This window comes from Homalodisca vitripennis, chromosome 7, assembly GCF_021130785.1.
Source record: "Homalodisca vitripennis isolate AUS2020 chromosome 7, UT_GWSS_2.1, whole genome shotgun sequence".
NCBI lineage: Eukaryota > Metazoa > Arthropoda > Insecta > Hemiptera > Cicadellidae > Homalodisca > Homalodisca vitripennis.
In genome coordinates this window covers 23,168,186-23,192,162 of record NC_060213.1, presented here as the reverse complement: position 1 = coordinate 23,192,162, position 23,977 = coordinate 23,168,186, and the positions used below count along the sequence as shown (strand labels likewise).

At 39.4% G+C, this 23,977-nt stretch overlaps 1 protein-coding gene across 4 annotated transcripts in view; it reads right to left on the bottom strand.

Moving 5' to 3' along the window:
* Positions 1–23,977, bottom strand: part of LOC124367007 — an 82,132-nt gene that overhangs the window by 20,093 nt on the left and 38,062 nt on the right. For all 4 annotated transcript variants that reach the window (XM_046823669.1, XM_046823672.1, XM_046823670.1 and 1 more), the window contains 2 exons: positions 23,358–23,554; positions 23,080–23,219 (listed from right to left, as the gene is read on the bottom strand). In XM_046823669.1, the coding sequence (XP_046679625.1) occupies positions 23,080–23,219; positions 23,358–23,554 (337 nt within the window). The remainder of the gene's footprint in view (positions 1–23,079; positions 23,220–23,357; positions 23,555–23,977) is intronic.

The following is a 23,977-nucleotide window of genomic DNA, read 5'->3' as shown; positions in this document are numbered from 1 at the left end:
ATGACTGTATTAAATTCCCAATACTTTTCTCTGTCAAACTTGAAGAAGTTCTAGAAACAGCAAAACTTAGCAAAATACATATTAGAGAAATGATCCAAGTGCTCCTTCAATATGCATGCAATGCCTATCTACACCGGTTTCGAATATACACCCAATCAAGAGACAACAAGAAGATAGTTGACGACCTCCTTGATAGCACTACCGGCAAATCACAAAGGAAAATAGCAAAAATATTCACAACAAGAGAAACAGGCACATATTACAGCACATGGAGGACAATACGGGGAACATACACGAGAGCAAACACTTACCAACCACCATGCCTACCTAACAACGACAAGGAAATGTTTGCTCAAGCAGCAATGCAGGAACAAAGAGAAATCTGGAAATCCAAAGAAAGCATATTGCTACACCAGCTAAACAATATATACAGGGAATACAACATAAGTCACATCCAAAAAGACAATCTTAAATTACAAGAGCTTAGCAATAAAACACAAAACAAATATGCCATAATTAACCTAAAAACAGGGAAGTTCCTCACACAAAAGGAAACAATAAGCCCAACACCATACCGTTTCGGTTTTGATGGAGCCCGCTTAGTACAAATTGAAATGGACAAAAGTGGAAAATACAAGACTGTCACGAATAACACAGCAATAAACCATAACATCTTAGTCTCAGCTGATACACTACTCCTGAACGAACTTTGCCTTTACAACAGCACAAAGCACATCAACATCCAACACACATACAGTAAAAACCTTAACATAATACAAGGCGTACCAGGATGTGGAAAAACAACATTCTTACTTAACAACTACAACATTGGAGACCTCATTCTATTTCCCACAAGAGACTCAGCTATAGATTTCCGACAGCGCTTTAAAAGCAAACATCCAGACTATCCCCAATCAGCGTGTAATGACACATTCCGAACTGTACACTCATTCCTAATAAACTCAACACAACACCTAAAACGAGGAAACACCTACAAGAGACTTTACATTGATGAAGCTCTAATGCCAAAGCTCACCAACCAATCTCACACCCGATGTCAGTAGTTTCTGAACTTGGATTTGACAACTATAACTGTATACAGGTGCGATAGATCATCTTTATCGAGTCTCAAAACTGGCGGTGGGGGCGTCTTGGTGGCAATCAGAAAGGATCTCGATTCTTGGAGCTCCACCCGTCCAGTGGCTGTATTGAGTGTGTCTTCACAACCATTAAGCTCAATAATTCCTTTTTTCTTCCTGGGCGGTGTGTATCTACCCCCCAACCTGAACTCATCACAGTACATTGAATTCTCCTCCCTACTTTGAGGAACTCTTTTGTTGCCAATCCTATCTTTAACATCAGGTAGGTGGTGGGAGACTTCAACCTACCAAATGTTTGATTGGTCTAATCCCTCTTCTGCCTCTTGGATCTATCTGCACAGACTGTATACGATGTTATGTCCTTTCTAATCTCAACCAATATAACTACATCAGAAATGAGCGAGGTGTTCTTCTCGACTTGGTCTTCTCTTCTGAAGCCTTACGCGTCCTAAATGCCTCTGACCCGCTCCTTGCAGCCGAATGCCATCATCCTGCTTTGGAAATGGAAATCTTCGTGCGCCCCAAAGAAGAACTGAATTATGGTGTCTTTACTCCCAATATAAGAAAATGTGACCTTAACTTCGTGTTTGAATGGGTGCAACGCCTTAATTACCCTCTACTTGATGTTACAGACTCTGTTGACCATAGGTTTTTTGAATTTTGCTCACAGTTAAGTTGCACTATTAGAAAAAGCAAGCCCACCCAAATATATGGGAATCAAGCGCTTCCCTGTTTGGTTTTCTCCCGATCTTAAACAGATGATAATCAAAAAGAAGACTTTACATAGGCGCTTCAAACAGAGTCTTGATGATCGGATTTATCTTCAGTTCTGTGGTGCTCGTGCTACCTGCAAAAGACTGGCGAGAGAATGCTACTCGACATACATCCGCACTGTTGGACGTCGTCTATTCAAGGAAACATTCGTGCCTTCTGGAATCATATAAAATCTTCTAAGAGGGTACCGTCTCTTCCCCTCAAAAATGCAGCTTGATGATGAATCTGCGGACAACCCGCAGGGTATCTGTGATTTGTTCGCCAAGTTCTTTTCCTCGGTCTACAGGCCCTCTCGTCACAAAATCCACCAGTGTACAACCTTGAAGCAACAACTTCTATATTTTCATGTCAATTCACCTGTGAAGAAGTGGAGGCTGAGTTGAAGTCGCTCGACACAAACAAGGGTGCTGGCCCCGATGATATCTCTCCTATGATCCTGAGGCATTGCAGCGGTGTAATATCGCCTCATATCACAGTTTATTTCAACGCTCTTATGGCTTGCTGGCATCTTCCCTGCTAATTTAAAGATTGGATATATAACACCTATTTTAAAGTCTGGATCTCCTTCTGATATTAAGAACTATCGCCCTATAATTATCCAGTCAACCTTGGCTAAGGTCCTTTGAATCGCTCGTCCTTCGAAGATTGACGTTCAGCCTCAAGAATGTTATCAACATTGAACAACATGGTTTTGTCAAAGGGCGTTCGACCAGTTCAAACCTCTTATCTTTTCAAAATAGTAATTTATAATATGACGTTGTTATATACATAGTTTGTATTCTGACAATAAACCATTTGAATTTGAATTTGAAAGATATTACAAGAAAAATACTATTTAACAAACTGCCACAATCAAAATATATTTCACAAGGTTAATGATTTCCTATTAAATGAAGCTCGTCAATTACATACAATATTTGATACTAAATGCAGACCAGATCTGAATAAGTGTGTATATATTGCTTTTTTACTCTTTTTATTGTTGTACTTGTTTATTATGTATTGTATAAAGTTAACTTTTTAAAAATCATATAAATTGTCGATTCGTGTTGTTTGTTAATTGTTATTTATTTATATTATTTATTACTGATATAATTCAGTATTTAATGTTGCTGTGAATTATTACATAGACGTCTTCTTATGCTGTACATATTTATCTACTGTTAACTCAAATTTGTTAATTTTTATACTTGGTTATGATATTTTCCATTATATATGCAGACAATTTATTTATTAAATATGACTTAAACTACTATATTAAATTGATTAATGAACTAGAAGCATTTATGTAATAGCTGCTAAATAGTAATTTATAAATGACGAAGTCTAATGTATCATTGTATGTCTAATGACTAATAAAGTTCTTGATTCTTGATTCTTGATTCTGTATACTCAAAGCGTTTTTCTAACTCACACCAAGTTGATGCCATCTACACAGATTTCTCGAAAGCAATTTGATCGAGTTAGTCACAACCACCTTGTTGCTAAAGCTCAGAGCTGTTGGTGTCGGTGGGGCGCTCTTGCGTTGGCTGGGATGTTATCTACGGGACCGTTTTCTTCAGGTGCGAGTGGCGGGCTCACTATCCCAGCCTTTCCCAGCTGTTTCTGGTGTACCTCAGGGTTCCCTACTGGGGCCAGTGTTGTTCACAGTGGTTTGTTCACAATCTTCATTAATGATCTGGTTCAATGTGTGGGTTCTAATGTTTTACTTTTTTGCTGATGACGCTAAAATTTTTAAAGAAATTGCATCTGTGGAGGATTGTGTGTCCCTACAGGAGAGTATTGATTTGCTTGCAGAATGGTGCGACGTTAATGATATGCTTCTGAACATTTCCAAGTGCTCTATTGTGACATTCTCTAGGTCAGATACTCCTATTCTTTATCATTATACACCTTAATAATCAACCCCTGGCACGTTGTTCTAAAATAAAGGATCTGGGTGTCATACTTGCTTCCGACCTAAGTTCTCATGAGCATATCAATCACATTTCTAAAAAGGCTAATGCAGCACTCTATTTTGTTATTAGGACCAGTCGTGATATTTTTTCTGTCCGAGCCCTTAACATCCTCTATGTTCACCTTGTTCGACCCATACTTGAATATTCTTCTACTGTCTGGAACCCTTACCTTGTTGGTCACATTGATAGGCTTGAGAACATACAGAACCGCTTCATTCGTTTGATTGGGCTGCGGCTGGGCTTTGAGTACCGTAATGTGCCGACTGATGACCTTCGAGTTCAGTTTAACTTGGAACCTCTCCATTCAAGACGTATAGTTTCATGATCTGCTTTTTCTTGAAGAAGTTGATCTGCTCTGTCATTGATGCACTTGATCTGCTCGAATTGCTGGACTTCCGGGCATCACGTCATCTTCGTCACCCCTAGCTGTTTGCAAGGCGGCACTACACTACACAGTACATGTTTCACACAGTGCTTTTCCACGTCTTCAACGCCTGGCAAACAACCTCCCCAGACATCTGGACTTCTTTAACATGAGCTGTGATGCCTTCAAGAGAGAGTTGAGACTGGCCCTGTCATGACTTACATATCGTCTGAACTTTTACCCCATTATTCTTGTTGTGTTGCTCTGTTATTGTTTCTGCTTATCTTTTGTTACACATTTATAATTACGACTGTGCCTCTTGGTTATATATTTACATTTAACTTATTGCTTGCATTTGTGGTTTTTATAGTTTTTTTCTCTCTGTTGGTACCTATATATATTTTACTATTGTTATTTATTTACAGTATTTTTCCCCATTGTTGTTTACTTTATATAGTTTATTTGCACAGTTACTATTTATCTCTGTTGTAAATAAATAGTCAGAGGATTAATAATCAAGTTAATGTTTATTAATTAGCAAATATACACATTAAGTACACCGACAATGTAACACGTGGAAGACGTACGGAAAAGAATAATAATAATATTTATCTATAACAGCTGTTGTAAAAGTTGGCGCATGCGCACGTTGATTTCTTTGCTGTCGTAGTGTGTGTCTGTGTGAACCACCAATACACGCGGGTATTGTCAATTATTTATAACACCCCTCCTCAATATCTGCGTGGATCGGTTACTTCAGACCCAAGGTCCCACAATGTTGCCAGTGTTTGATTGATGGTAGTGATTTCGTGAAAATATCGGCTACCATTTCGTCCGTCGGTATATGTTCCACCTTGATCTGGCCTTCTTGCACTTTCTCTCGGATGAAGTGATGACGAATGTCTATATGTTTTGTCCGGGGTGAAACATAGCATTTTCTGACATCATTTTGGCACTCTGATTGTCGCAAAGAATTGTGCCGTCGATTGACTTCCGTTTGCTCCCAATTCAACCAGTAGACGATTCAGGAATATTGATTCCTTTGCAGCCTCGCCCAGAGCCATGTATTCGGCTTCGGCAGTTGATTGTGCCACTGTTTTTTGTTTTCTGGCTTGCCAGCTTATGGCTGCGCCGCCCAACAAGAAGGTGTATCCTGTGTATGACCTTCTGTCCAGTGTACATGCACCCCAATTCGCATCAGCGTAGCCTGTCAATTTTCGGATATTTCCATCAAAATATGCAGGGAATGATTGGCTGTCCCTTTGAGGTATCTCAAAAACCTTTTTAGCCGAACCCCAGTGATGATCGGATGATTTGTCGTTGAATTGTGCGAGCACACTCACGGTGTATGCTATATCTGGCCTCGTACATACCGCCAAGTATATCAATGAGCCTACCAGCTCTTTGTACGGATGATTATTTGAAGATTTTTCCTTGGTCTTCTGCTGTTCCCTCGATTTTTTGTACTTGGACTCGCTGGTATTTCCACCGGGTTACAGGAATCCATTCCAAATTTCTTCAAAAATTTCCAGAACGTATCCTCTTTGTCCCATTTTGATCCCGTTTTGTTGATCAATTTCGATGCCTAAGAAATATTTGGCTTCTCCAAGGTCTTTGATGCCTATTTCTTTATTTATTTCATGTTTTAACGTGTTCCAGCAGCGCCTCATTGTCCGCAAATACCAACATAATCATCTATCCAGACAGCAATTACGATTGATATTATTTTCGTGCTTTGCAGTGAATAAACACGGGTCTGATACCGTCGGTTGCAATCCAATTTTTCTTAAAATTTTGGTTAAATGGTCGTACCACATTTTCCCTGATTGCTTTAACCCGTAGATAGCCTTCTTCAAACTGCATACTTGGTTCTTTTTCTTCAATGCTTTCTGCATCTCCATAGCTGCTTTGTATGTCTTCGAATCACGTCTTTCAGTTCGTACGATGTCATTCACGCCTCAGCTAGCCCCTCAGGCAGTTCCATGTACAGCTCTTTCCTTGAGCTCACTGTTCAAATATGCCGTCTTGACATCCTAATGCTGAACTTTGGTATTCAACCCTGCTGCTAATGCCATCGCAGTTCTAATCGACTCGAATCTTGCCACCGGAGCAAATGTATCGTCGTAATCAAATCCTGGTCGTTGAGTAAACCCTCGTGCGACGATGCGCGCCTTTCTGCGCTCGATTGTACCGTCTGGATTTAATTTATTCTTGAGTACAGTTCGTGTACCGATGACGTTCTTGTTTTCCGGCCTTGGCACTACTTTCCAAGTCCCCATATTCGAGATGTGACTTCACCTCGTCCATGATAGCACGCTTCCACAGCTCAGCGTCATCTCCATTAAATGCTTTATTCTGTTTGCACGTCGGCATTGAACACTAACTCCTCGAAGATGTGCCTATCTTCGTTGTTGCATTCATCAGAATCGCAGAAGTCTTTTTGCTCGCGGTGTCTCTTTCCAACTTGCACAAAGGATGATTTCTAACGGCCTTTTAAAAACACGACCTTGCTCGTCGTCAATGAATACGTCGTCGTCACCAGTATCCATATCTTTTCCGCGCCTGATCCAGTGCTAGAGACACTTTCGGGTCTACGATACTTTCGTGGACGGCCTCGGCTGCCGGTCCGTATCTTAGGCGGTCTGCCGACTCTTTTTCCTTTGACGATGAAGATCTCCCCGTTTTCCTGCTCGTTGACGATTTCTTTTTCTTCTTCTTCTTCCGAATTCAAATGGGTCCAATTCGACCTTCGCGTAGATTATCTCTGGCTGGTCCTGAATTTTCGATTGTTGATTCTCAAAATTTTTATTTTTTATCGACTCTTCCAGTGGATCAACGTTGGCTCTCGATGACCCCATATTCTCGTCAAAACGTACATCTCGGGTCACGACCGTTTTTTTTCCAGTATCCAGCCGCACTCTGTACGCTTTTGATTCCAGGTCCGTATCCTATGAATCTACCTGCAGCAGCTCTCTCGGGTCCATTTTTCCAAGTCCGACTGTTTTATCTAACACGTACGCTCTCGAACCAAAATATACGCATGTGTTTGAGGTCCGGCAACTTGCCGTGCCAAATCTCGTACGGGGTTTTTTCCACCAATACATGTACTTGGACAGCGATTCCTGATATAATTCGCCGTCGCAATGGCTTCAGCCCCAAAATGATTCTGGCATCCCGGTCTCGATCAGCATGCATCTGGCTGTATCCAGTAGCGTTCGGTTCTTCCTCTCCGCTACACCGTTCTGCTCAGGTGTGTAATGGCGCTGACAGTCTTCTCTGGATCCCCTCCTGCTTCAGATACTCGTCGAAATCTCCCATTTCGGTATTCCCGACCGTTGTCCGACTGTAAAAATTTAATTTTTCGGCCAGTAAATGTCTCAACAAAATTTTTTATATTCTTTGAACTTACCGAGTACTTCGGATTTTCTTCTTCAAGAAATACACCTCGCACCACGTACTGTAGTCATCGGCAAACGTCACCATGTACTTCGATCCGCCGTTGGAATTTTGCCCTCATTGGCCCGCAAACGTCGGTATGTACAATCTCTAGTGGCACTCTACTCCTGTCAACCCTTTCTGTGAACGGTCTGGCAGCCTGCTTACCGCGACAGCAAACGTCGCATACTGTTGCTTTGCCCTTGAACGACAAATTATCCCGGTTGCCAGCTGCTCATCAAATAATTTATTGACTGCATCCATGTGTATATGCCCAAGTCTCCCCTGTGCCAACTTTTCGGTGAAATTTTTGCCCCTTTTCTAAAAGGTTTTTTGACTTGACGTGTCCTCAGAATTTGCTTGCGCTCGCGTAACCTACCTGCGCATGTTCAGTATTTTCTTCTCTTACAAAGTACAGGTCTCCCAGTCTATCGGCGATAATCACGGTTTTGCCATCTGTATTACGTACCTCAGCTAATTTGTCATTGAAGATTACTGTATTACCTTTGTCAGTAATCTTCGATACCGACATCAGATTAGTTCTTAATTCCGGTACATACAGTGTGCCATGCAAGTTCGCGGTTGAAATAACTCCACCACTTTACATTTATCTTGGCTACGCCCTTTATATTTGCATTTGTCGATGCTTCTGTTGCTAACTTGAGCACCGAATCGCAACGTCAACCGTATCTTCAAGAATATCCTCGTCGCCGCACATGTGAGTTGTGCATCCACTATCCAAACACCACTTGGATTGGCTTACGACCTGAACATTGTTGACCTCTTCTCGGTTTCAGTTCCGAGATGTAAAAATCCTGTGCTAACCCTAGCACTTCCTTGTGTTGATCTTCCATCCTCCTTTTCGGGACAATTTTTGGCAAAATGGCCAACCTTGCCGCATTTGAAGCATTTTCCCTTGAAATTACCTTTTTCCGCCGCCGCTGCTACGTCTACCAAAATTACGTGTTCTGGATCTGGCCATGAATGCTTTGTCTTCGGCGTCTTGTGAATCGCCTACCCTGGCCAAACTTCATTTAAGATTTTTATCTTGAGCTCTTCCCGGCTTTGGCAATTGATCACGACTCTCGATTACGCATCTAAAATTCTCAAAACTTGGTGGCAAACCGTGCAGTATCATAGTAGTTAACAGATCTTCATGAATCTCGATATCCATTTTCCGCCAATTTGTCAACTACGTCGAAGAAGTTGTCCAGGTACTGGTGTATACTTTCCCCCTCCTTCACCTTGTGCACGAACAGCGACTTCAATAACGTGGCTTTCCTTGCCGGCCCTTTTGATGCGTAGATCGTTTCAAGTTTCAGCCACAGCTCACGAGTTGTCTTACAATTTTTAATATTTTTCAACTCTGATGGCGCCATCGCCAAAATGATGCTTGCCTGAGCTGATTGATCTCCATCTTCCCACTTGACTACAGCGCTTCCATTTTCAACACTTTCTGCCGGTTTTTCTGGAGACTTCCATCGGCATACGGGCCATCAATTTCTTCTGAATCAGCAATGCCCGAATCTGAATTTTTCCATGTGTCGTAATTGTCCTTCGACAGTGCTTGTATATTGCTACTTGTACCCAGCCATCCCTTTTAGGTTATACAAACCACTTTTTAACACAACGTGATACACACACTTAATTTCACTTTTACTGACTTTTATTAACTTTTAATGCCCAACGCTATCACACAAACGTTACTGGGCCCATAACCTGTTGTAAATAAATAGTCAGAGGATTAATAATCAAGTTAATGTTTATTAATTAGCAAATATACACATTAAGTACACCGACAATGTAACACGTGGAAGACGTAACGGAAAAGAATAATAATAATATTTATCTATAACAGCTGTTGTAAAAGTTTGGCGCATGCGCACGTTGATTTCTTTGCTGTCGTAGTGTGTGTCTGTGTGAACCACCAATACACGCGGGTATTGTCAATTATTTATAACAATCTCTTTATTTATTCATATGTCACGTCTTAGACATAATGTGCATGCATTTAAGTTATATATATTTTTTTTTTCAATTTATTTATTTTATTTTTTTTTTTTTATTACCACTATCAGTCATTAATGTCAATATTTTTTACTCTTGTTACTCATTTAAAGTTTATCTTTCATTGTTGTTAATAATTTTTATAGTTTATTTGCACTGTTATTGTTTGTCTGTTTTGTTTCCTCCATATGGTATCACATCTTTACAGTATTCAAAATTCAAAATTCAAAATTTCTTTATTTACATAATCGTTAAGATTAGTAATGGCGTCAAATACAAAGTTACTAACTATTACAGTGTAGAACATTAATTAACATATTATAAAAACATGTAATGTTACATGATCAGTGATTATTACTTGACACCAATGTTAAAACTGTTAAACATTAAAAATAAAGCAGTGTTAAATGAATACAATCTGGCTGCATATGAAACTTCTACAGAGAAAAATGTACATATGAAATAGAATGAAAAAATCTAAAGTTAACATTGATGATACAAAACGAAACAAGTTGGAGTTAAAAAATGGACATGTCAAAGTTTGTGTTAAAATGCTCTATCAAAGTGGTAAAATTAATTTCAAGTTAGTGCTAGTTGAAATGTTGTTTCCAGTTATAGAACTCTGCTAGGCTAGTAGTGTATTTTAAGTTAATATTATCACTAATTTATTATAAACTTTCACTAATTTTTAATATAATTTATACTCTCTTATTACAATTAATTATACGTTAATTATGCCTAGATCTGATTTAGAGTCCAGTTTGCATGTTTGGTTTGGCCCTTTTGTTTAAGAATGATTTAAATCCTATTATAAGTTAACAAATGTAAATTGGTTTTTTGACCGTTGGAAGGAAATAAATAAATAAATGCTGCACGCGGGAGAGATATTGTTTGCAGCTGTCCTATCAGGAGCTGATGAAGTGATGCTTATTGGTGATTGCAACCAAATACCGTATATAAATCGAACAAAAAACATAGAAGTCAAATACCACGACATAACAGAGATAGCCAAGACCACGAAAACACTAAACACAACCTACAGATGTACAAAAAGTACTACAGCCATAATATCAAAGTACTACAAACAAGGAATTAAAACAACAAACAAAATAGAAAAAGAGCTTGAGATACGGCAGTACAACGGACTGGAGGGTCTGAATCTCATCCCGGAAAAAAAGGAATATAAATACCTACCTAGTATTTAAACAGTCAGAGAAAAGGGAATTAAACAAGCTGGGATTTAAGGCATCCACGATTCATGAATTCCAAGGCAGACAAGCCAAAAACATAGCTGTCGTTCGAACATCCGCCAGACAGGAAGACATTTATGAATCACTGCACCACTGCATTGTTGCTGTCTCAAGACACACAAACTCATTTTTATACATAACACCGAATAGCAACGACAAACTGGGGCAATGGATAAAACAAATAAATCTACTCAGCCCACATGAGCTGTCAGAATTCTACATAAATACAGAAACGCCCAATACCCAAAGCAATATAGAGGAGCCGCAGATAGTACTTCACACACCTTTTTTAGAACGAAGATCCCAACCAAAAGAAAGACACAAGAAATCACTCGAATACACACACCATCCCCACAAAAACTACAACTCCAATCAAGACCCAAAAACCACCAAACACACCTTAAGATCCTTCACCAAAACATCAATTGGTTGTCAGGTAAGATAGATAGACTGGCGCACTACCTACAAGAAGAAACTCCTGACTTCGTGATAATAACAGAACATGGCCTGTCAAAACAAAATCTACAAAACACATGTATAGAAGGCTACTCACTTGTCGGAGGGTTCTGCAGAAAAAATCATGTCAAAGGGGGCGTGGCGGGATATGTAAGAAAAAGCGCAGAAAAACAAGTATCGCTATTATGCACAAGCGGAGAAGAATCCGAAATGACTTGCGAAACCGCCCTCTTTGAGCTAAAATTTAACAAGAAATTGTTACTGGTACTAGGAGTCTATAGGCCCCCGAGTTCAAATCTTGATACAGCAACAGCCATCATCTCGGAACAACTCGAGAGAGCACTTGCTGCCGACAGGCAAATAGTCATAATGGGTGACATAAACGTGGACAACTTAGCTGCTGACAACACCGAAAAGTCAAAAGTAGAAGACCTACTAATGCCATTTAACATTAAAAGACTTAACCTACCACCCACACGCATCACTAATAACACAGCAACATCAATAGACTGGATATGCTCTAACATAGAACCCCAACATATAGAAACCTCAGTAACACAATCAGGACTATCAGACCATACTGCACAAATAGCAAAAATAACTATAAAAAAACCTATCAATAGCAATATTAAAGAAAACAAACGAACCATCAACAAGCAAACAATAGACCTTTTCAGAACACAATTACAGGAACAACACTGGGAAAATGAAAGCTCAACTCAGGATACAAACGAAGCCTATAATAACTTCAACACCACACTGCAGTCAATCCTAAACTTCACCTGTCCACTGAAAACAACCAGACCCAAACAAAAGAGAAAGCCACAGATTTGGGATCAAGAGTCCACTAGGCTGAGAAGTGTATATGTTAAAGACCTAGGAAAGGAACAACTAACGGGGCAACCTGAGGACAAAGCTAAAACAGCTGCAAGTAAAAAGGAATATGACCAAAATCTCAAGCAGTTCCGGAAAGAACACTCCACTGCCTATATCCAGGGCAGAAAACAAGTCTAGAGCTCTGTGGCAAACAATAAACCGAGAAAGAGAATCCAAACCAAACAAGGAAAACCACATCAACCTCCAAATAGACAATAAAATAATAGACGACCCAACAGAAGTTTCCAACCATTTCAATGATTTTTTTTCAACAATTGCTGAAAGGACACTTAAAGATTTTACAATAAATAACAACATACCAGATTTCCTACCAGCAACAAATCATGTTTTTCAATTTAGGCGGGTTACACTGGACGAAGTTCAAACAACCATCCAGTCATTAAAGCCTAAAACCTCATTCGGAATTGACGAAATATCAGCTAAAATGATCAAAAATTGTAAAAATGAAATATCACCACCCCTAACAGAACTGATAAATAAATCACTCTCACAAGGCATTTTTTCAGATAAATTAAAAATATCAAAAGTCTACCCGAAATATAAAAGTGGACCAACCACAGAAAGAAACAGTTACAGGCCAATATCCTTAATTTCAACATTCTCGAAAATAATAGAGAAAATAGCGCTCACCCAACTCATACACCATCTACAACAACATAACCTCCTCAACAATCAGCAACATGGTTTCTGCAAAGGCAGATCGACAACCACTGCCATAATCCAACTTACTGAATATATCTTAGACCAACTTGAAGAAGGATGCACTGCCACAAGCCTCTTCCTCGACTTCAGTAAGGCGTTCGACTGCCTGAACCATGAACAACTTATCTCCAAACTACAAGGGCTGGGTGTACGAGGAATGGCGGCAGAATGGTTCAAGAGCTACCTTTCCAATAGGACACAGCATGTGGAAATAGCCTACACAAAGGACAACACCAAACACAAGACACTTTCCAAAGCCACCAGTATAAGAAGAGGAGTGCCGCAGGGGTCAGTGCTGGGGCCAGTTCTATTCATCCTCTTTGTTAATGACCTGCCTGGATGGATAGGTGAAGCAGGCCACAATATAATGTATGCTGATGACACAGTACTCACTCTCGCCGACAGAACAACAGAAAGGCTAGAACTAACAACCAGCATGCACTTCCACAGAACAAAACTCTACTGCTCCTCCAACGATCTAGTCCTAAATGAGAACAAAACCGTACAAATGACATTCACCACTAAGCGCAACAACTCAAATGTATCACTACCCGGACTACAGACACAAACTTCTACAAAATACCTAGGCATCATAAAAACACTAAAAACTAAAACAGAACCAGGGCAAAATAAAGTAGAAATCCATCGAGACACAAACAGACATGTTGGCACACAAACATGCCCACCCACCGCAGATAAACTTTTGCCACTGCCAACCAATTGCGAAGTGACCGACTGTAGTTGTAAGCTAGGTAATGACCATTCACTAATGCAAGATATGATAAATTTAAAAACCCGCCAAGACCGAATTGAGAACTCTATGAAAGCACTACAGAGCCTGCTGCAGCACGACGCTGATGAACCCCAGCCCAGGCCAGTGAAGTGCCATACGCTCTAGCAAAGATAGAACCAAAACTGCAAAAAGCCACTTCAGTGTATCTCTGCAAATGGCTAAGAGCAGAAAGCATAACCAAAACCAAAAAGCTGCACATGCTGCGTCAGTATCTGGCTTCCTGCATAAGCAACCAACAGAAGCTGCCCCAGTGCTATCTCCAGAGCCTATCTTGAAACAGACCAAAAGCCCACCCTTAAACTCAAAGCCAAGGGCTAAAGACGAGACTTGTGAGGTGTTTTTCTCTAAACACATCATGTTCTACAAGAACCACATGATCAAACACTATGGCTAATCTGGCTGACAGTGACGACCCATCCCAGACTGGCCCTCATGCGCTAGTACCCACTCCATCATGATCTGGATCAGCAACCCTCAACATCAGGCTGGCTGTCTCCCTCCCGCAGCGCTCTCAATGTCCGGATGTCCTGCTAAACCGACCAACAGTTTTTTTAGACCACAACAGCTTGATAAACAGCAAGCAGAAGTAGTTGTCAACTCTCCAGCCAACCCGGATTTGCCCACTCCAGAGGACAAAAACACCGGTAATATAAACTCAGAAATAGCAGAAATCCCAAAACACCAGAAAACCTCTCTCAGAATCCTGCACCAAAAATATTGACTGGCTCTCAAATAAAATAGAGCGGCTCTCCCACTTTCCTCAGTGAAGAAAATCCAGATATCATCAGTATTAACAGAACATGGACTATCCAAGGAGAACCTAGAAAACACATACATACCTGGCTACTGCTCTGGTTGGTGGCTTCTCTAGGAAAAATCATACAAAAGGGGGGTTGCAGTATACATTAAAAAAGGCCTAGAAAGCACAATCCAACTTGTAAAAGTAAGTGAAGAAAAATCAGAACTCATCTGTGAAGCTGCACTCTTTTGAAATAAAACTGAAAAGAGACACTCTACTACTGTTAGGAGTCTACAGACCTCCAAGCGCCAGCCTAGATAATGCCATAGACATTCTGACAGAACTCCTGAACAAGCCACTCCAAACAGGCAAGAGAACAATATTCATGGGGACATCAACGTGAACATTCTCCAGGAGAATAATGACAACAACAACATCGAAGAATTTCTTTCATGCTTTAATATATCAAGACTAAAACTGCCACCTACTCGCATCACAAACACAACATCCACATCAATAGATTGGATTTGTACGAACATAGAACCCGAAAACATTCAGACATCAGTCATTACATCAGGGTTTATCTGATCATTCAGCACAGCTGGCTTCGTTGAATTTGAATATGAACATCACCAAATGCATTAGCTACAAAAAAAGAAACTTCAGCCGGGGCTCAATTGAACTGCTCCAACTGAACCTGAGGAACCAAGACTGGAGACAGGTTCACCAGACAGAGGAAGTAAACTCGGCCTACAACATATTTAACAATATTATACAGTCAAATTTAAATCTCTCTTGCCCGTTCACAAAATCCAGAACCAAACACAATAAAATTAGGCAATGTTGGGATGAAGAGTGCTCAAGATTGAAAAAATGCTTACATAAAAGCCCTTGACCAGGAAATTCTCTATGGACGGACAGAAGATAAAGCAGAAACAAAGACAAGGAAAAAGGAATACGACTTAAAAATTGAAAACCCTACGGAAACAGCAAACAGCCATGTACATCAACAGAGCAGACAACAAATCTAAGGCACTCTGGCATGTGATTAATAGGGAGAGGAAAACCTTAACCACCTCAGAGAAACTCCAGCTTCGAGTAAATGGACAAATCACAGAAGACCCAGTGGAAATAGCATATCATTTTTCAATTATTTCTTCTCAACAATAGCAGAAAAACACTTCTAAGACAATAATATCGATCCCAGAACTACACACCAAAACAATCCACCCATAGCTCCAACAACCAATATGTTTCAGTTTCAGACTATAACACATAAAGACGTTCTAAAAGCTATAGACACGTTGAAGCCAAAAACATCGTCTGGTGCCGATGAAATAAGTGCTATGGTCACAAGACGTGTAGAGAAGAACTGGCCTCTCCGCTGGCGGCTCTAATAAATAAATCTGTACAACAAGGAATTTTCCCAGAACAACTCAAACTCTCTAAAGTGTATCCCGAAGTATAAAAAAGGCCCGAAAAATGAAATAAACAGCTATCGACCGATCTCCGCTCATCTCAACTTTCTCTAAAGTCATGGAGAAAATTGTTCTGGAACAGCTCACGAACTATCTTGACCAGAACAATGTGCTTACCAACCAGCAGCATGGATTCCTGAAAGGCAAATCAACGGCAACCGCAACTGATACAACTAGTCCGAATACATCATAGACAAACTAGAGGAAGGTTGCATCGTTAACAGCCTTTTTCTGGATTTTAGCAAGGCCTTTGATTGTCTCAGCCACAACTGCCTACTACAAAAGCTACAAACAATAGGCATAGTAGGGAAATCATCAGAATGGTTTCAGAGCTACCTAATAAATAGGAAACAGCAAGTGGAACTACAATATATATCTAACAATATATCACAGAAATATCAATCTGAACCCATCAGTATACAAAGAGGAGTTCCCCAAGGCTCTGTTTTGGGCCCAATGCTGTTCCTCTTACTAACAAATGATCTCCCTGCCCACCTGCAAGACAGCTGCCAGAACTGTTATGTTCGCGGATGACACTGTTGTAACTCTTGCACGAAAAGAATAAGGAAACAACTCTTATCTAGCACTGAAGAGGCTTTCACTGCGACCAACGAGTACTGTTCTTCTTCCAACCACCTGGTCCTGAACAAATCTAAAACGGTACAGTTGGGCTTCACTACTAAGAGCAAGGAAGCAAACATTATGGCACTGCCTGGCCTGGAATCCAGGAAAAATACTAAACACCTTGGTAATCTTAATCGATTGCAACCTAAATTGGAAACCCCACATCGACCAATTGTGCAAGAAATTGAGCTCTGGGATATATGTTATTCGCAGACTAATTCAAGTAAGCAACTCAGAGATAGCAAGAACTGCTTACTTTGCTCTGCTGGAATCTCATCTGAGATACGGCATAGCTACATGGGGGGGAACTGCCTCTTCTAACCTAGAAAAGGTCCTTATCCGACAAAAAAAAAGCGGTCAGACACCTAACAGACTTTGGCTAACCGGGACAGCTGCAGAACGGCCTTTGTTGAGCTGAAAATTCTTACCCTGCTGTGGCAATCTACATACAAGAAGTCATCCTCCACACAATCTCAACTTCGCAGCTCAGAAATCAAGATGTCCACAAGTAACGGAACAAGGAGCTCTACAGACTTTGTCCTGCCACCCCCACCACTTGACACTCTACAGCAAGAAACCCACTTACGCCGGAGCCAAGTTGTTCAACCTATTGCCAGATGACATGAAGAACCACCACAACCCCCAACAGCTGAAGCGGCATCTAAAGGACTGGCTGCTGAAAAGACCTTTCTACTCCATAGAAGAATATTTAAGATGGAAGGACTTCCCAGACTATACCTGACTTCGTTCCACAGCCCATGGACGATACTATACTACTTTATCATTTCTCTGTAACAGTTGTGACGCCATGCTGATCTCCAAGATTATGCAAAAATAAAGATATTGTCTATTGTCTATTGTCTATTGACTCCAAACTATCCTGGAAACCCCACGTCGATCAGCTTAACAAGAAATTATCCACTAGCCTGTACACCATAAGAAGAATTAAGCAAGTATGCAGTCCAGACGTGGCCAGAGTTGCTTACTATGCCCTTTTCGAATCGCACCTCAGATATGGTATTGCAGCATGGGGAGGGGCGTCAAAGGGCAATTTAGATAAATTACTTGTAAAGCAAAAAAGAGCAATTAGATGCATAGCCAACTTAAACTACAGGGACAGCTGCAGGGAGTCATTTAAGGACCTAAAAATACTCACAATAGTATCACTTTATATAAGGGAAGTCATCATTCACACAATTACAACAACACAGCCAAGACACCGAGACCTACATCAGCACAACACCAGACACGCAGCAAACTTCACCATTCCACAGCATAGCCTGAGCCTATTCTAGCAAAAACCATCTTACAAAGGTGCCCTCTATTACAACAACCTTCCAGAGCACCTCAAGAGAGAACAGCCAAAAAACTTCAAGAGGCAACTCACAGCATGGCTTCTGGAACGGCCGTTCTACTCAGAGAATGAGTTTATGGACTTGCTCCAGTGAATTGCTGAAATTTATTATAATTTTATTTATTGACCATTTGACGTGTAACTGTTCTCAAAGAATATGTTAATAAAGAAATTGTCTAATTGTCTAATTTCTGATCTTACTTTAATTTAATTCTGACGTTACAAAAACATTAATGAAATGGCTCCCAAGTGCCTTGTTAATTGTTCACATCTTAAACCGGAAATATGATGCAACTGATTGGATATTTTACCTGTACTGTTGTAAAAGATTATAGTAAGTATTTCCAGTTCAATTTGATAAAAAAACACCATATTTGGAAGGAGTTTTGTGATGGACACTATGAATAATTCCTGAAGCTTTAAGCGAAATGACCTCTCGATTAATTTACACAAACTACCAACACCTGTGTATCCTGTCTGTGACCATGGCACTTTTTATAATTACCATCACCCTGTACTGTATAGACTCTCCACATTAATCTGTTTGATAAGATCCTCACACAGGCCTATGGGCCATGAGGACGGGTAGAATGAGGCTTTAAAGGGAATCCGTGTCTCCTTAAAAAGGAATTGCGACAGTAATTTTATAACAAAACTAAATTATATTCAAGTTTCATGTTTGAGTTTTTTTATTATAGAGTGCCAAAATAAAATCATTAGTGCACTAACAACAGTGTTACCAATAATCAAGAGTTCAGGCTGAATTAAATAGTCTTAAATTAACTCAAATTGTCAATATTTAGACTAAACGGAGTGTAGCTGGTCCATTAAACATGTACAAAATTTTGTTATTATTAGTTTTTAGAAATATTCTATAAGGTTTCAAGTCAGACACCACACAAATTATAGACCACAATACTGTTAGTTCAAAGCTGAGGTACAATTAGCAATGTATAAGCTACATCCTGGTGTTCTTGAAAACAAGAGAAGGAAATTTCCCCTAAGTAAGAAATCAATTAATTGTTAAACGTGCTAGTCTTGGTGGAGTTCGAAATGAGAGGATATCAACTGGGTTCAATATACGAAATCATAATACTTTCCTCAGTTAATATTTTTCTTACCTTGACACGACTACTGACATACTGTCTGACACGGAAACAAACAAATATTAAATCCGTGTCCAGTCTGGTTGAGGGTTGTGTCTCACAAGCTAGGAAAATATAATCTGAGAAAAAGTTATTGTTTCATATTTTTAACCCACCACAACTAGCGCGGCTAATGATCAATTAATTTTTAGCAAACATTTCTTTGTTGATTTCAAGAAAACCAGGTTATGTGCTCATCAAATTTAACTTCTATATTGACGACTCAGAAGATCTATTGTGGTCTATGGAATAATTTTATACGTGTCAAAATCATGCAGAAATGTTTTGTAAAATACTTTTTAAATGTATTGTGTATTGGATATACCATGGATTTAAATACTATGGTGGTGATATACAAAAGGCACATTCATTGGAAATCTCATTTCTTTAAAAGGAAATTAGTCAAGGCTTCATACATTACACTAGCAGACCAATCGATTAAACAGCCTTCAGTCGAAATCAGGCTGCTTCGGTTGCCAATTTACTAACTAACAATAAAACAGATTGGATATTTGTAATAAACCAATGCGGAGTCACAGTATGGTTTTGAGAAGTTCATCTAGTGTTACTATATTTGTGTCACTGAACGATGGCAAATGTCCGGAAAAATCCTGTTCCTTTACATCTTTCAGTCCTCATCAAATACACACTTTAAACAAAGAAGTTTAAATTCACAAATACTCAACTTCTTGCTAAAGATTTAGTTTAGGTGTGTGTGTTTATAGACATCAAGACAGATTGATTTGATCAACCTAAAATCTTAAGTCATAAGTGAAACTTTAGGGAAAATGTGACGTTCAAACATTTACACTGTTCGTCTTCCTCTTATGATTCTTTTTCTTGAGTCGTGACTGCTTCGGCTATGTTATCATCACTGAGTATCTCTTTCCCAAGCATTATCATCATTGTGTGAAACCCATTCCACAACATCATTCTCAACCAGATCTCTAATCTCTCTGATAGCCAGGCTGCACTTAAGGCACTTGACGCCTGCTCATTTGACACAAAAACAGTATGTGAATGTAAGAATGTTCTAGTGGAACTGGCAGAGAAGAACAAGGTTACACTCTGTTGGGTGCCATGAGGCCATGGGGCCATGACGGCATTAATGGAAACGAAAAAGCAGATACCCTTGCCAAAATAGGTACAGAATTTCTAATAGTAGGGCCACAGCCAGGCTGTGGAGTAGCTTTCTTCTACAGCAAAGCTCTTGTAAAAGATTGGGAAAAGAGGATTAGATCATTAAACTAGAGTAGGGCCTCAGGACTGAGACAATCTAAAATGTTTATCTCTCCTTATGCTAAAGTGTTGGCAGCTCTCATAGACCAAAGTAAGGAGGATATAAGATTGATATTAGGAAATGGCCTACTTAGAAAACATCTAATGAAGGTGGGTCTTAAGACTGATGAATGCAGACCCTGCGGAGAAGCAGAGGAATCAGAGGAACACATACGACTACACATAACGTACCTATGGTAGGGAGAGTTGATACAATTGAATTTTAAGTTTAGCTCCAGTTCACCTTCGTCTTATTGCAGAGTCTGGTATCTGATGCTATCTCAGACTTGACTTTTGGTTCGTCTGAAGAGATCCAAACAAAGTCGACAATGAAGAAGCTCAAAACTAAACATCTAGATCGTTTCGACATCAGAGACACCTATAAATGGTGAAGTGGTAGTCTCATTGTTTCATCAGGTACACAATTGGATAAATGTCTTGCCATACCTAAAGGAAAGAACAAATTCCTAGGGCTATATCTTCTCAGCCCCAAGGACATCAGAGAAAAGGAGCCCTCAAATCTGATCAACTTCTGTAAAGTCTCAGATTCTGAGGGCACAAATATAAGTAAGGGAGGCACAAAATCTTTTTAGAATTATGTACGGAGGCAACCGTATCTTTCCCTCGGGAATAAAAAAATCCAGATCTGTAGAATTGGGCAGGAGTAGTAAAGTAAATAGATCATTCAACATGGACTGGTTATCGTCCGAATCAGAGACATGGAAAATTGGTTCTTCTGCTCTTTGGTTTCCTCCTTTGCTCGTCTCTACGATATCTTCTACTTATGGTCAGACCTCTCTCCAGGACTTGGTGAATGTTTACAATGGTATCTCATTATAAGACTTAGCCAACATATAAATAATGTCATTAAGTAATGTTAATTGGCTTAAAGATCGGAATAAGATGTACACTGCTGTCACCATCCATTTTACCCAAGATTTCAGAAAGAAGCTTCCTGCCGCCCTTTCTCTTAAAAAATTTGATGACGTCTTGGTCCACTGGTTGAGAGATACTTGTAACATTAGGTGGTACACAATAGCTTCACATAACTATTATCATGCATAGGCGCATTATCAAGCATACAATGCACTTTAACGGTAACTTCAAGGATGTTGTGTTCTTTTAACTCTTGTAACGAATTCAGTCACAAACCTCTCTTTGAACAAATATGTGTCCATCCAGGCAGACTTGAGCTCTGTAGTACACTGGAAGATAAGACATAGTTAAGTTTTTAAATATGTTGGGTTTGGCCGCCTTCCATATGACAAACGGACTCAACTTGTGTGAATCAGTTGCATTCGAGCTCAGCACAACATTGATTCTCTCTTTATTTATCTTAAATCCTGACGCTGAAGTTTCTTGAGCTGTAGTAAAGGTTTTCTGAAGCAAAAGTTTGTAGTTTAAACCCATCTCATCGATATTGTAAACTTATTCAGCACTCAGTTTTTCACAAGAAATTACATGCTTCAGATTTCCTGAAAATTCAGTAGCAGGTTGTTGATCTGCTGAGAGCTTCTTCCCACACACATGCCTCGGAAATGTACTCCATGAGTTTTTTCCATTGTGTCAGCCAATCATCACTAGCTGAAAATTTTCCTTTTTCACCAAGTTTTGTGGAAAATAATTGGATTTTCTTTTAAAAACGGGTCCATGTATTGGAGTACCTCTTCTAGACTCCTGCATAAATCACAGCCACAATGCATCATCAACCAGTTAGTGTTTTGGTTTATTTAAGCTTGATCCAGTAGTCAGGACTTTGCTTCAGTTTGCATACAAAAAGTCTCAATGGATTTTCTGTTACGACACCAGTCATTAATAGTACTTCTACCCACATTGAACTCTCTACAAATACTTTGCACTGATTCTACTTTATTTAGGCAATGTAAAATATTAAGCCTATCCTGCATTTTCACCATTGTATGTTTATTACCTATTTTCGAAAATATGTTTTCCTGCAGACACATTACACAGTTAAACATGAAACATATTCAAGATATATCAAACAAAATCAATCCTCGATTGAACTGAGATGATTTGTGTACGTTTTGTCTGGAAACATAACATACAAGACATACAAGTTGAATCCTGTTGTTTCTGCTGTTGAAAACTCAATCAATCAATTATTTATTTGGCCATTATACACAATTGTGCTACAGGCTGTCAAAGTCAAAATATTTTTATTGTACATTTATCAAGAATTACAATATTGTCAATAAACAGAAATCATTTCAGCTTTAGTCAGATTGTAGGGGTTCTCCGTTGTTTTTGAAGATTGTCATAAGTTACAACAATGGTAACAAATTGTAGTATACTATAGGCCTACATAAGGGTTACTTAAGAGTTAATACTGGATTTGAGATTAACAATTAACAATGTTATCAAAATTAAAATTCATATACTCATCTGTAGAGTAAAAGGCCATTTCTTTACATCTAGTAAGTAGATTTTTAAATGCAGGTATGCCAAGTAGCCTAATACAAAGCAGTAATCTATTATAAAAATTATATTGTAGATATTTTGTGGCTGCGTAGCGTAGCGTAGGCAGTTTATCCGGGGGCTGAACCAACCGGGGCTCCACCAAAGGGAGTCTACTGTATGTAAACAAATATCATTCGACAAATGTTTGAAGTTGTAATTATTTAACACACCATCTAGAAGTTTGGTATTTAAAAGCTCCAATATTTATTTAAAAGATTTTTTGGACTACTCAGAGTTAGCCATTTACCTGGAATAGTTGAGGTTGTCGGAATATAGGAAAACTTTTGACTCTCATATTTTGAAAACTCCTTGAAATCGTCCTTGATTGTTTGTACCAGATTCAGAGCAAGTCTCTGTGCTTCCACAACGATATCTTCTTTCTTGTGCCTGTAACCGAAAAATTACTTTTTGAGTCTGACCTATTTCAAGTCTAAACTATTAAAATGTACATAACATGTTTAGTTTAGTTGAACAGTCCGTATTTTATTTTACTGATGCCAAACCGTGAACACAAGTGGGACTCACTCTACTCTGATATGGAGGGGTTCTTCAGACTCTTTGTTGTTGGTGAATTTGATGAATCCACTCTGTTGTCCCCGGAGAGAAACAGTGGCTCCTGTCTGGTTCTCTATGTGCCGCAAGTTGGCCCCACCTTGTCCCAACAGACGGTTGAGCAGGTCAAACGCCACTGGAGCATCCTCCAGTCCCACAGGCACCTTCCTCTACACAGCCCAACAGAAGTGGTAGTTTTTTAAGTAAAAACTGATAATTTGAGGAAAAAATATAAACAGAAACGCTCTCTACCTTTACAAAAAGTAATTTACTAATATAATTACTGATACTTGCCTCACAGGGATTTTCCTCTACACAGCCCAACACAAGTGGTAGTTTTTTAAAGTAAAAACTGATAATTTGAAAAAAAAAAATATAAACAGAAACGCTCTGTACCTTTATAAAAAGTAATTTACTGACACTTGCCTCACAGGGATTTTCCTCAAATAAATCCTTTCTTTAAGAATTGAACTCACCTGTACGAATACTCATGAAAGAACATCTTTGCCAAACTCCTACAAGTAATGCTGCTTGGTTCAGAAATATCTCAGAATATAAACAATAATTTCTGAGTCATGATGCAATGTCGATTG